Below are 14,588 nucleotides of genomic sequence, written 5' to 3' on the forward strand. Positions count from 1 at the left end.
CCAGCCTGGGCTATGTGATGAGACTGTCTCATAAAATGGAAAAAAGAAGTCTCTCCCACACTCATATGTACATACACACACACAGACACACACACACACACACACACACACACACACACACACACACCCCACCCCATACACCTAAATTACTCTTTCAAGTGATGCAGACTACAAGGAACAGAAGAGTGAGGAAATTATGACCACATTGGCTCTCCCATGGTTTTTTTTTTTTTTGTCACGTGTGATGGTTTGTGTGCTTGGCCCAGGGAGTGTTACTGTTGGAAGGTGAGTGGCCTTGTTGGAGTGGTGTGGCATTGTTGGAGTAGATGTGTTACCGTGGGTGTGGGCTTTAAGACTCTTGTCCTAGCTTCCGGGGATGGGGGGAAGTATTCTGCTGACAGCCTTCAGATAAAGATGTAGCCTGCCTGGATGCTGCCATGTTTCCTCTTTGATGATAATAGACTGAACCTCTGAACCTATAAGCCAACCCCGATTAAATGTTGTCCTTATAAGAGATACCTTGGTCATGGTGTCTGTTCTCAGCAGTAAAACCGTAACTGAGACACCACGACTCATAGGTGGCTTTAAGGGATTTTCTTATGGAAAAAGCAGAAGCCATGGCCTTGTCATTCAGGTCAGAAGCTAGCATTTAGCAAACGCTATAGTTTTCATATCCTGACTGATAGCAGAGGCTCCTTGGTGGATCCTGACCTTGCCTGAGGGAACTAGGATGCTGAAGGCCCCTCCCACAAGTGCCGGGATGGGAGGACAAGAGGCTTAGGGTCCCGAGCAGGTCTGGCTGAGAGCCAAGCTAATCATGCTTTAGGTAGTCTATAACATTTATTTCCTGTGTGTGAGCATGTGAAGTCAGAGGACAGCTTGTAGGAGTTGTCTCTCTCCTTCCACCCTGTGCATCCCGGGGACCAAACTCAGGCCTTCAGGCTTGGTGACAAACACCTGTGCCCTCTGAGCTATCTCAGTGACCGTTTTTGTTATTGCTTATGAAGTAGAACCTCTGTTATAGGCTGGCTGTCAGTCCACTTTCAGCAATCCTCCTGCCTCACCCCTTGTTGCTGGCATTATAGAGTGTCACTGTGCCCAGCTCATCTATACCACCTCCACGCTCTCCCCAGCATATGAACAAGGGTCACTCATCGCGACGCAGCCAACCTCCACGATAAGTCTGCCTGAGTCAGGGAGTGTCCAGGTCCCAAGGTGTAAGACCTGGATTTACCCTCTTGACCACATGTCCAGCAGCTGCTGGAGACATGATATCCTCAGGAGCCCCCTGAGGGGATCTGACCAGCTCTGCAGAAGTGATTTGTGCCTCTTGAAAGGCAAAATATAGAGGAATTAAATATCCTCCTGAACATTTTGTAAATTATTCTTTGTTATCATAATATACCTTCAATATATTTTGGTCATATTCACCCTCCCCTTTCTTCCCAAGGAACACTTTCCCATCCCGAATTAGTGTGATTCTTTTAATGATTAAACCACTGGATCCAGTCTGTGCTTCTCATACACAGGTGTGAAGCCAACCACTGGGAAGTGGGTAATCTGCCAGGGACCACATCCCAAGGAAAACTGACTCTGTCCTAGCTGGGTTCAATGCCAACTAAACTCAAGCTAGAGTCATGGAGAAGCAAGAACTGTAGATGAGGGATGCCTACATAATATCGGGTATAAAGATGGAAGGAACAGCCTGACATTCTGTCTGCTGATCAAAATAGCTTTGGTAGATTCATTCCTAGGGCCTGTGATCACCCAGTGGTGGCTTCCCCACCAGATGTGAAGTACCAGGTTGGAGTGTCCTCCTGTGGAGTGGTCCTCACATCCAGTGAGAATGTGTCCAGTTATTCGCTATAGCATCCCTGACACTCATGCATCTAGGGGCAGATCTAGCCATGCCAGTCCTTATTGGCAGGGTTCCCTGCTAGATAAGATACAGTGGCAGACAGTGAGTGCCTGTTAAAAGTGCTGAAGAGAATCCAAGATAATTTGGCTCTGGCTTGTCAACATTCCAACTCTCCATCACTAAGTTCTAATTAGATATTCAGCCTTGGAGAGTCTTTAGGACCCACATGGCTTTCCTTGTTCTTCCTCCCCTTTCTCAGGAAGTTCAGTTTATAAGACTCTATGGGAGGTAGGGAGGGCAGCTGACTCTACCCCAGGACCCTGGAAAGGACTCTTGAGTTGTTCCCTGAGGCAGGGACCTCTTCTTAGCCAAGGACAGAAGAACTCAGGACCTCCAGCCAATTGCAGAAGTGGAATAGGATGCAGGGTGCTGGGAACAGACTCTGCAAAGACCCAGAGGTCGGGACAAAACCCAGAAGAAACAGAAACAAGAAAAGCAGATTCTGTGTGTGAGTGACAAATGCAGAGTCATTGAGAAGTCAAGGGTCCTGGTGCATCCCAGGCTGCAGGGGCAAACTGTGTAGATTTGCCTGTGGAAAAGTGGCAATGGGGTTTAAAGAGCAGAGGGGCTCTGGGTTAGAAAACCAAAGTCCAGACATCAGCAGGTGGGTCCTTTCCAGTGTCACAATCAAGACTCAACCTCCACCTGTGCCTTTAGCTGGCTGAAGCCATCAGTCTTGGCCTCTACCCTCCCACCACACTCTATGCATTGAGCCCATCAGGAGAGGATGCCAAATGCCTCAGGACAGAACCATCTGTATGAGCAACATGGGACCCAGGTTTGCTGTGTGTCCCAGATTCTGCCTCTCCTTGCCAGTGGTGTCCAGATGCCACCAAAAGACAGGTAGGGCCATGCCAAGGCCAGAGACTGTCCATGTTTCTCTGTGAGGCTTGAGAATGAGGTACTAGCCAGACCAGAATTAGAGGGCAGGGTCTGGGACAATTGCTGTGGTTCCAGGGCTCCTCTGGAGGTGTCCTGCTGGAGAGGTGGTCAGGGATGGGGCGGTGGGGCTGTGGCCTGTGTCTCCCTTCTCACCATGAGGGAGCCACTGCATGGCAGACCTGAAGGCAAGAACCAGGCCCAAGAAGAGCAGGGTCTGGTCCAATTGGAAGCGAGTGTCCAGTGCTGAGTGCTGAAGGGGCTGGAGAAGAGAGACAGACTTACGTGGGAGTCTCAGTGAGGCCATGATGGGTCCACAGCTTGGCAGGAGACCTTGGCCATGGTTTATTAAAACCATGGATCTGATGTTTCAGAGGGGCAAGGCTGGAATCATAGACCCACATTCCCATGTTTCCTGAAGGCTCAGATAGAGTACCTGCCAGAGTGTGAAGGGCTCTCTGTCCGTGGGATATGTATCTTCTAACACTTGTGGGCATTTGGGCTCCTGGTCCTCATGGCTGCTAGAGAGAGAACTCTAGGAATCATGGCCAGGGGGCTGCACTGACTCCCCCTTCACAGAGATTGAGAGTGAACAGTGGGGACAGGAATAGGGTGTGGGGACAGGATCGGGGGCTAGGAGCTGGTGGCTCTGAGCAGTTTCCTGCCTTCTAAGTGAGCAGCTCACACTCCCAAGTGGACAAAGCACATGTGGGGCCTTCTGTGGTGAAAGTCTTTGTGTATTCACGAGATGCTGGTTCAGCACACTGACCTGTGGAACCGTTAGGTCTCTGTGTTAATTTTAGAGAGTGTGTGTGTGTGTAATTCCAGAAGTTGGGACCACAAATTAAGAGTTCTGTAAATTCCAGGCTAGACATATAAGATTTAGTAAAATGAAGATAAAATAGAATGAAATGTAGAAAGACAGAAAGTAAGATAGTAGAGGAAGGAGAGATAATAAACTAGTTTTGAGTTTGAGTCAGTGCATTGTGATTTAATTCAGTGCTTCAAATCTCACCCTCACACAGACAGCTAAGTTTTCAAGTCATCACTGGTCACAGATTGCACACAGTTTAATTTTCCCACACTGCTGTGGACCTCAGCCTGCATGCTGCAGAATCAGTGCACCTTGATGCATGCTGGCCAGATTCCCAGGGCTCCAGGGTCATGTGTGGTTGGAGAACAGTTTGTGTGTGGGATGGGGAAGGCCTAAAATTTTGTCACGGGAGAATGGACAGCAGGAGCCATGGATTCTAGTCTGGGTTTCTTACATAAGAGATCTAGAAGGATCCCAAGCTACCCAACATCAAAACGTGTAACAGTTTGGTTTTGCTCTGTCCACTGCTTTCTGGCAATTACCTGGGCCCATGTGGAGCTTGTAACATGTGCTCAAGGTGTCTAGTTGAATATGGGCACACCACATCCTTAAACACACAGACACACAAGTGTATTTAAGGGTTCCTTCTCTCAGAGTGCACCTCCCCCATGGCTTGCTGTGGTTTGTTGGTGACAATCAGCCACTGTTGGACAGAACCTCCCAACGGGTGGACAGATGGAAGTCGAGCTTGCGTTCTTCTCTGTCCATCACAGTCTGACTCCCAGAGAACACTGTTGGAAGCTAAGGCAGACAAAGCAGCCTGTGAGGAAGGCTGTCCATGGGCAGGCAGGGATCAGAATCCTGGAGTCTGATCACAGGTTGGATGCCCCTCACTTGAGCCTTTAGCACCATCCTGTCCTCTCTAGGTCAAGGTCTTGCAGCAGAGGAGGGTATGCCCCTGACTCTGGAGCCTTCTGAGCAAGTGCTGCACTGCTCACTGGAAGACACATTCTTGTTTCTCTGGCTGTAACGAATAACATACAGTCATGTCAGGAGCCTGCATTCCTTGCAGGGGGTTGTAAACCAGCCCTGTGGGTGGGTACCACAACTGGATACCTGGAGCTCCTCAGAAGAGGGACAGCACAAATGGAGGCAGGAAAGATGGCCATCAGGACACCTTTATGACTATGTCCACTGAGGGTCCATATGGCCCCACAGGCAGGCTCTTCTTTACTATTAGGTCTGTCAAATGGGAGACATGGCCTCGCCACCTCTCTGCTGTGGGACATCACTACAGGCCACTGTTCCCTCAGCTGCCTCCCTCCACGTCCCCTCTCACTTCCTTCCTGATCTCCTGAGGTTTCTTCCCAATATCAATGCACCCATGTTCATCGCCACCCTGAGGTCACACGTGACATCATCAGTTCCCTAGCATCAGGCAGACACTACCCCAAGAGGAGAAAGGTACAAGTGCAGGCCCCTCTGTGGCTGTGACACAGCCCCACTGAGTCCCATTGTCCACATGACGATGTGACAGGGAAGACAGGCTGCTTCATGGACCTGACAGTGGCTTCAGAGTCCATGGGATCCCAGCCCTAACACTCTCTAGCTGAGTGTCCCTGAGCCAGTGGCCTCAGTTTTGAATCTCCATCTTTGTGTGTGTGTGTGTGTGTGTGCATATCCACATGTGTAACTGCACAGAGATGAAGGCCAGAGGACAATTTAGGGGACTTGTTTTCCTCCATCTACCATATGGGTCCTAGGGATCAAAGCCAGGTCTTCAGTATTGGCAGTGCCTTTATCCACTGAGCTCTCTTGCCAGCCCATGATAGCTCTGAATGTTACAAAAATGGCTGTAAAAGAAGGCAAGCAGCAGCTCCCACCCAGGACTGTGGAGATCTTTAGAAACAGATCACATCTTAGTGAGAATATTCTCTAAATAGATGGAGTGACCAAAGCTGTGTGCAAGGGGACAGGATGATGACAGGGTCTCACCGACAAATCCCAGGTGGGCACAAAGGACATATCACAGTTCCTAAAGCAAGAGGACTGCATCCAGGTCTGAGCCTCCTTTGCCAGCAGGTCCCATGCCTGTAAGTCTGAACCAGCCACATTCCTTGTTGGGTCTGCTGGATCCAGGATCAGAGGCCTGCAGAGCAACATTCAGGGAGGGAATTGAGCAGCTGAACAGTGCCTCAGGCTCCACTTCACAGAGGCAGGAGAGGAGCCCAGCAGTGCATCCATATCCAAAGCTTGGCCAGAGTCCCTGCGCCATGGCATACAGCAAGACTGGAGGGATCATTGGACATGACCCGGAGGGCTTGGGTTCAAATCCTCTACCCTTTAGTAGCTGTGTGTCCTGGGGCAGGTCCCTCAGGGTCTCTGATGTGGGAAAACTGTTCAAACATGGATCAGGACATGTCACTCCCTAGGGTGACATAGCACTCAATTATTTACAGGTGATTGGTCCACCACAGGTCTTTGGTGTGTCACAGCCCTTATGATGCTGTCACTGTTGGAAAATCTCAGTCCCCACTCCATGTCCTCCCCTTCCTTTGCTGTTTTGGTCAGGACAATGTCAGAGCCTTGGTCTCCTCATCACAGACAAGATAAACATCCTCCCTCCCATCTCCCAGGGCATTAGGACCTCATGTCAGTCAGGTGACAGCGCCCAGTGCAGGAGATGCCGAGTTGACACAGGGCTCCCACCTCTCTCTTTTCCCAGGATTGCAGCGTGACACCCATGGGGAGCAGAGCCATGTGGGGACAAGCTACCTGGCTTTTTTGAGCTGTCTGCACAGGTAGGCAGAGACCTCTTGATGTCGGAAGTCATAATACCATGTCCAGTAGATTCGAAGATTCTTGTAATAGGCGACCAGTTCTAAGAAGGTCCGGAAGTTCTTGGCTGTGGTTACTTTTTCTTGATGTTTATTCGAATGTTCCCATACATAGACAGTGAGCAGCTCCAGGGCGTACTGTGGGGGCAGCGGCTCCCTCAGCTTCTCCTTACACTGAGAAGAGAAAGGTAATGAGGAAAATGGGGCTCTTAGCTCTGGTGTGGGGGACACTTCTCACAGGCTCAATTCAGCTGCCTCCTAATGTTGTCATTACATGTCAGTTATTTAGATTCCGTCTCTGTCCCCTTCTGTGCTATAGGCAAGAGCTGAGTGATTGAGACTGACCCTGTGTGCTCCACAAAGACAGCATTCATTAGCAGGCACAGGAGGAATCAAGACATCATGAGTGACAGCCAGGAGTGAGGGTGGGGGCGGGACATAAGGAGTGCTCACTATGGAAGTTTTCTCATGGTCTCTGAAGTAACTGGGAAGGGGCCAGGAAAATAGCTCAGAAGTAAATCACCTCCCTCCCCATGTAGGGATGAGAACTACAGGTCAGATTCCCACATGAGTGTCAGGCTCTTGAGGAAGCTGTCTCCTAATCCTAGCTCAAAAGGCTGGAGATGTGCTTTCAGGGGCTGCAGGACTCTCTAGACTTGCTGATCCAGCACACTGTGTGTCCTGTGTGAGACCCTGACTGATTATAGAAGGTGGGTAAGTGACCTGCTCTCACTCTCTGGCCGCCACAATCTTATGCACACACAAATACATGTGCTCCCATGAACAGGTATATGTTGTGAGTTCTTTTTAAAACAGGCTCTGCCTCTCCTGGGACTGTGGCCCTTGCTTTCAGTGTAGTGTAGCTCTGAGATCGGCTACAGCTGGCCCCACTCCCAATTTGCTTGGTTTTCCCTGGTTAGGTTTCCAACCGCCAACCACAGACTTTCCCCTGTGATTGCACTCGTAGCCCCTTCTGGCTTAGCTTTGCCAAGCCACCATCAAGGATATGGCTCCTCTCTTTTTCTACCCATTTTTACTCTGTGGAAGAAACTCATTTAGACAGCTTTATTATCTTTGAACTTGCCAGATAACAATTCCTGGGTGCAGAATCTCCTGCCCTTAACCTTATCAGCTAGCCTCTAGCAGTCACCCACCATAGGAGGAGGCAGCCAGTTCTAGTTACCCTAACATCTTACATGGTTGTTGCCTGCTCCTCATTCCAAAGCCTGGCTGATATGGAAGTACCACTTGTACCCTTCACCTAGCAATTGGCTCCCACCTTCTTTATTGACTAAATCAAGAACCAAGTAGGGAACCAGACTTTAGTATCAGCATGCTGCTGTACACACACAAACAACACATATACATTTAAAGAATAGTCCAGGAAAATATTGAGAAATCACCCATTAAAAGAGGTACTATCTGAACAATAGAAACCATAGAAAGTAACATGAAGTGTTTGCTGAAGAAGGAAGCAGACAGGCAGAGACACAAATGAAGCAGCAGCCATGGAACAATGGATTAGACACGGCTGAAGAGAGTGTTAGCTGAATAGAAAGTCGACTTGAAGAAATCACTTAGAACAAGCATGGAAAGTCCTCCCTTCTCTTAGGTCCCCTCTCCCTCCCCATTCCCTCTCCCTCCTACAGCATCAGGTTCCCTTACTGCTCTCCCACACCCTGTTTCTCTGAACCCCTCTGATCTCCCCCCCTTCTAACCACTTTTCCTTTTCCATTTTCTGTTTTCTCACCTGGTACCATTTTGATTTGTCTTTGTCAACCTGACACAGAGAGTGCCATCTGGAGAAGATGGACCCACAACTGAGAATATGCCTCCATCAGCCTGGCCTGGAGTCAAGCCTGTGGGACATTTTCTTGATCTATGTGGGCATTGCCTGTCCTGGGCAGGTGGTCCTGAGATGTTTGTAAAAATCAGACTGATCGCCTAAGGGTCTCAGGCAGCTAGCAAAGTTCTTCCATGGCCTCTGCTCCAGTTCCTGCTTTTGCTTCCCTCAGAGATGGAATGCGATGCAGGAACGTGAGCCAGACAATCCCTTTCCACCCAATTTACTTTGCAGCAGCATTGTCTTTACCACAGCAGTCAGAGCAATCTAGGACAGAAACTGGTCCTAGGGAAGGGTTCCCTTAATCATCTGTGTGAAAATATTCATAAGTGTGGATGTGGTTGGTGCTATGCCTGAGCATGTGGACTGTACAATATCTGAGTGAGCCATGGAGATAAAGCCAGTGAGCAGAATTCCTCCATGGTTTCTGCTTCAGTTACTGTCCTGACTTCCCTCAATGATGCCCTGTGACTGGGATGTGTAACCAAGTGAGGCCTTTCCTTCCCAAGGCACTCTTGGTCATGTGATAAAGCTAACATGTCCATAGACAGTAAGCTAGACTAGACCTCTTCTCTGGCCTGAATCCCACTCTCTACACATAGGGTCCACAGTATCTGGGTCTTACCAGTTGATACCAGTGCTTGACCAGACGGATGAGGTTCCAGAGCTTGGGCGCACGATACCTCATGAAATTCTGATGGAGGTCGGTGAAGCAGATGGAGAACTCGCCGTCCTTCTCCAGGGTGGTGCACTCATGGATGAGTTGGGTATAGATTTTGTTGTAGAATTGAGGTTCAGCATACTTGTTGTTTCTCAGTTCATCTATAAAGGAAGTATCTCTTATGTTTAGACTCATCCCTGCTCTGAGCATCTTCCTTCTCTCTAGGGTCACAATTTCTGTGTATTCGGTTCAGTGAACAGGGCAAAGTTTGTCCGCAGCAAGCATTGCTTCCAATACAGCCATGAGTCCACCACACCTCTGTAAGTGAATTGACCTAGAAAATCTGTGGCTCCAACTGCTCTTAGTAGGATACCTTACTCACAGGTCTGAAGACAGTGATGGCAGTAAACAGCACATAGTGGTCACTCACAAGAGAGCTACACAGTCATCTGTTAATGGCCAACCATGTTCTGGTGTGCCGTGCATTCTACTGCATTTGTATATCATATCTCCTGCTTACAGTCTCTCCCTCTTTTGAGATGAAGGGTGGATTGTGTGTACATGGACATGGTAAACACATATTCAGAGTCCACAAGAGGAGATGGGGCATCTTCCTTTATAGTTTGTCACACCCTCCCTTTGCAGCAGGGTCTCTCTGTGAACATGGAGCGTGGCTGGCATCCATCATGCCACAGAGACTCTCCTATCTCTGTTCCCATAGCAACAGGGATAAAGATCAACGTGTGGAACTTCCTAACATTAGGTGGGCATTGGGGATTTGAACTCCGGACTCATAGTTGTACAGCAATCACCCTTATGCACTAGCTGTCTCCCCAGAACTGTGCTAAGTTACCTGGGTAAGGGCTGTGGCTGGGGTCCTCTTTTGGGCTGCTATCCACATGAGCATTCCCAAGGCAGTCCTTCTAGGATAGACTTCCTATCCCACTGGAAAGCTGCCACAGGCTGGGGAAGTCCATGAGCAAGACAGGCTTCTGCTGGAGCCACCCTCCCAGCTCATTTCTGGGTTCCCCCCACCCCACCCCACCCGTGTGTGCGCCATGAGCCCCCTTCACTGAGCAGGGTTCTAAGCCTCTTGCAGCTTCCCACAACATGATGCCCTGGTCCTACTCCCTGGCTGGCCCTCTCAGTCCTTGCTGCCTGAGATTCTGGACTGATTCCATGGCTCTCCTAAGCCAAAGGCTTGTAGCCTTGTCTCTAAGTAAAAGCAACAGTTCACACAGTGGCCAACAGGGGGTGCTGTGCTTCCTCCAAATATAAAGCCTCAAGTATTCTCTAAACTCCCCAATCCCATACTGGTGTTTCATGGCTGTTCTTGTTTTTGTTTTGTTTTGTTTTTTTGTGGGTGGTGGTGGTGGTGGTGGGTAGGTGGGCAGGAGGCAGGGAGGGAGTAGGTTGGGAAATTTGTAATTTTGGAGACATACTTTGTGTCAGTCAGGCCTAGAATGAGAGAACTTAATGTAGAGATTCGTTAATGTGCAATTATATAACATGTGTGTGCATGTGGGATTCGGGGTGTGTGCTCTGGGTTTCTAGTTTTCTAGAGGGGGAAAGAATTCCTTTTGGAAATTCTGCATCTTGCACCCCAACCCCCATGTGCAGATACCCAGGTGGCTGCATAGGTTTGAGGTCTCACTCATTCTTTGATAGAAGATGAAACAGATGTTAATTTTTAGCCATTTTTTTTGTCCCACTTTTAGAGACACACAGTTCCCAATCTCAGCCATGTAGACAGCTGTTCACCATGCAGTTGTTTTCTGGATGCCCCAGGGGCTGGGCACATGGCTCTACGGGTAAAGGGCTTCTTACAAGAACTAAAAGGACCCCCAATAAGATTTTGAGTATCCCCATTAAAAGCTGTGATTGAGGGGCATGAGGGTCTACACCAAAATCTCAGAGCTGGACAAGTAGAGACCAGAGAATCCCTCAGGCTCATTGTCTGACTAGAAAAGTTGACATGAAGCTGGCCCATCCATCTATCTCAAAACAAACAAGAAAACAAACCTGCCTGGCTTGATGGAGGAATGCCCAAGTGTGTTCTGAATATGTTTGAGTATAAGTGTTTACAAGTGGACACTCATAGCCTACAGACACTTCTAGGAGACCAAGCATCCCCTCCCCCCAACCCTGTGCTGTAGCTAATTGACATCCTGAGGCTCCAGGTGCCAGAGATTGTGGGTTCAGCTCCATCAGAGCACACACCCCACCTGACCCCAGCTCCTTACTGCAAGAGCCATGAAGGTGGGGCAGCAAACTCCAGGTCAACCTCTCAACCAAAATAGGCTCCTAAGTAACCAACCTCCAAGGCTGGCGTCTGACCATTACCCACACGTGCAGACATGTGAACAGACATCTGCACACATGTGAACATGCTACCCCAACACACACACACACACGCACATGCACACGCACACACAGAGAGAGAAGGGGGGGGGGATTCAGGCATGAGGAAGGGCAGGCTGAGCTCTGCTGCTCCCTGACTTACACAGGGCATCATAGGCTGGCTGCACATCAAATTCCACCTCCTGCTGTCGCTCGGGGGAGCTCAGCTTGAAGATCAGAGACCTGGAGTTGGGCTCCTCTGAGCTCTGCACCTCAAACTTCACTTTAAATGGTTTCTCGTCCTGCAGCTGACACAGGTGTTTCCGAATTTCTTCAACGAACTCTCCCCGTCGCTTTAACTGCTCCTCAAAGCTGGTGAGATTGTTAAAGAACACCACCAGTTTGGCCTCTGACTTGCCCTTGAGTGCAGTGTGTTCACCATAGGAGCCGCCCTAAAAGACAAGGATGAGGATAACAAAGAATAGGAGAGCCATGCTGGGCAGTCCAGAGTCCACCACTGAGAGCTCACCCATGTGTAGTGGAATTCTATTCAGCCCTGAAGAATGAAATTGGCATCTCTGTAGGATAATAGATGGTTCTGGATCTCCTTGTGGTACAGGAGATAAGCCCTGTGCCATAGCTGGGATGCACACGAGGACACTGGGCACAGAGCAGGTAGGTAACTCACACCCCACTAAGGACTGCAGGCTGGCTTCTGAGAGTCCTCTCCCACCCCATCCTGATGAGCTCAGGCTAATGGGACTCACCATCACAACCCTGGAGATCCTCACAGGGTGGGCGGCACCTTGGAAGCATCTCTCCTTCAGGAAAGCACTTATGGAGTCCACGTCTGCTCTGACCTCAGTAAGGAAGGTGGTGTCAGGAAAGAGGTGATCACATATGAACTGGTCCAGCTCCCTGGCCTGCATGCTGCAGAGATCATTCTCCATCCTGAGGCCAGGAGTGTTTGCTGACTGCAGCCTTGCCTCATGAGTCAGCTGCCCCTTATATCCATAGCTGCTTTCTCTTCCCAGGAAGGGCGGGGCTATGCAAATCAGACCTCTGCACAGGCCACCTCTGGCTCTTGGGCTCCCTGACCCTCTGAGGTTTGTTTACCTGCTGGCATTTCTTTGGATTGTCAAACCCTCATCACAGTAGGCTGTGGACCAGGAGGCATGAAACATCCTAAACAAAGTTTCTGTTGTTCCTCCTTCTTGATCTTGAATTGTTACTAAAGAAAAATCATTTGATTGCCTTCTAGATTTTTAACAACAGAACACACACAGATAAACACACACACACACTCACACACACACACACACACACACACACACACACACACACGTCAGTAAAACATGAAGATCAAGCTAGATAAATCCAGAAAATGGTAGGCACCCATTTCAGCACAGCTGTGGTGGGTTTGTCACAGGTGACTGGTCCTTGCTGGATATTGTAATCTGCAAGGTCCTGGTTAGCTTCTAGTTCAGACTTAGTGTCTCACAGGTCTTTGGGTTCTCAGATGCACACCCATGATGTGGCTATTGTCCAAGGCCTAATCCAAACCAATCTTTCTGCCCTTTACTCCCACCTCTGTCTGTCCATCCATAGAGGACAAAGGTTTCACATCCTTCTTTAATATGGGATCTCACTTCTTTTCTCAGGATGGATGTGAACCTGGGGACCTTTCCCATTGCCCCCCAAGTGCTGAGGTCACAGGGGTGTGCCTCTCTCCCCAGCTGTAACCACCTGGGTTTTTACTTGCCACTCTCCACTTCAATAGCATAAATTGTTGACTTGTGCCCAGGACACACCCTCATGAGTGGGAGCCTGTCTCCATGCCAGCCTCTCTTTGCTCAGCAGGAGTGAATATTCATCAAGGCAGGGTGGTCCACCCCTGTGATCCCAAGTCCTGGGAGGTTGGCACAGAAGGTACAGAGTTCGTGGCCAGCCTGGGCTACATGAGGCTCGGTTTCATAAAACTGTAAAAAGCCCCTCCCACACACATATGTGTACACACACACACACACACACACACACACACAGAGCATACCCCACATGCCTAAATCACCATTGCAACTGCTGCAGAAAACTGAGGAAATTATTTGAACAGTGGCTTTGCCCATGGTTATGGCCACAACTCAGGTGGCTTTAAGGGATTTTCTTTTGAAGAAGCAGAAGCCATGGCCTTGTCATTCAGATCAGAGGCTCACCCTTAGCAAATAAGATAGTCTTCATAGCCTTGTTGATAGCAGAGGCTCCTTGGTGAACCCTGACCTTGCCTGAGGGAACTGGGATGCTGAAGGCCCCATCCACAAGTGCAAGGATGGAAGAACAAGAGGCCAGGTGAGGGTCCTGAGCAGATCTGTGTCAGAGCCAAGATAATTGTGCTTTAAATATTCTATTACATGAATTTCCTGTGTATGAGCATGTGAATAGGTCTCTCTTCTTCCAACAACTGGAAGGTAGTGTCCAGTGCTGACTGCTGAAGGGGCTGGAGAAGTGAAAAGGACTCCCATGGGAGTCTCAGTGAGGCCATGATGGGTCCCCAGCTTGGCAGAGACCTGTGGCGATGGTTTGTTAAAACCCTCTCTGTGTGGATCTGGCCCAGAAACTAGATTTCAATCCTTGGAACCCACCTAAATGTGCAAAGAGAGGGTTCCCTGACCTGCACATGCATGTCACGGCATAGTGTCCCACCTACATCAGGGACACACACAATAAAGCTGGGTGTGAGGTATGGGGCTATAATCCTAGTACCAGGAGGCAGAGGCAGGAGGAGGGGGAGCCCTGGTGCTCACGGACCAGCGGCTTGTATCCCATCAGTGGGCTATAGGATTCACTGAGAGACCCTGCCTCAAAAAATAAGTGGAGTGCAAGAGAGAAAGACACCATTGCTGACCTTAGACTACCACCTACACACATGCACACATGTATGATCATGTACACATGTACACACACACACACACAAGAACCTAGACTTGAATGGGGAATTGTGCAGTTGATTCATTTATCAAACAGATGAGGAAATAAAGACCCAAGGAAGCTAGGAATGGGAGGGACCTGGGCCTTAGACTTCCAGCCCACACTCACCACGGTGATGATAACTAAAATCACACAGAGCATCAGATGACCTCCCTGGGTTTCAGTACTTCCCAGCTCAGAAGGAGCCTTCACTGATGAATCCATATCCCACATTCTCCGTGACCTGAAAGCCAGATAAATACATCTAGAAACCACCTCCCCCCTGCCCCCGTTCCTCTTGACAGGGTCTCCTATAGTCCAGGATGGCCTGGAAC

General features: G+C 49.3%; 1 protein-coding gene across 2 annotated transcripts in view; it reads right to left on the minus strand.

Moving 5' to 3' along the window:
• Nucleotides 1-3,662: 3,662 nt before the first annotated feature.
• LOC110293989 (inactive 2'-5' oligoadenylate synthetase 1C) overlaps nucleotides 3,663-14,588 on the minus strand; it is a 14,528-nt gene continuing 3,602 nt past the window's right edge. The window contains exons 2-7 of one of the 2 annotated variants that reach the window (XM_021161915.1): nucleotides 12,060-12,523; nucleotides 11,456-11,744; nucleotides 8,917-9,113; nucleotides 6,387-6,622; nucleotides 5,607-5,760; nucleotides 3,663-4,635 (exon numbers count right to left, since the gene is read on the minus strand). In XM_021161915.1, the coding sequence (XP_021017574.1) occupies nucleotides 4,606-4,635; nucleotides 5,607-5,760; nucleotides 6,387-6,622; nucleotides 8,917-9,113; nucleotides 11,456-11,744; nucleotides 12,060-12,242 (1,089 nt within the window). In that variant the 5' untranslated portion in view covers nucleotides 12,243-12,523 and the 3' untranslated portion in view covers nucleotides 3,663-4,605. Of the gene's footprint in view, nucleotides 4,636-5,606; nucleotides 5,761-6,386; nucleotides 6,623-8,916; nucleotides 9,114-11,455; nucleotides 11,745-12,059; nucleotides 12,524-14,588 lie in introns of those variants that run through there. The other variant, XM_021161914.1, reaches the window with a different exon arrangement.

Source organism: Mus caroli, chromosome 5, assembly GCF_900094665.2.
Source record: "Mus caroli chromosome 5, CAROLI_EIJ_v1.1, whole genome shotgun sequence".
In the NCBI taxonomy this organism is placed as follows: domain Eukaryota; kingdom Metazoa; phylum Chordata; class Mammalia; order Rodentia; family Muridae; genus Mus; species Mus caroli.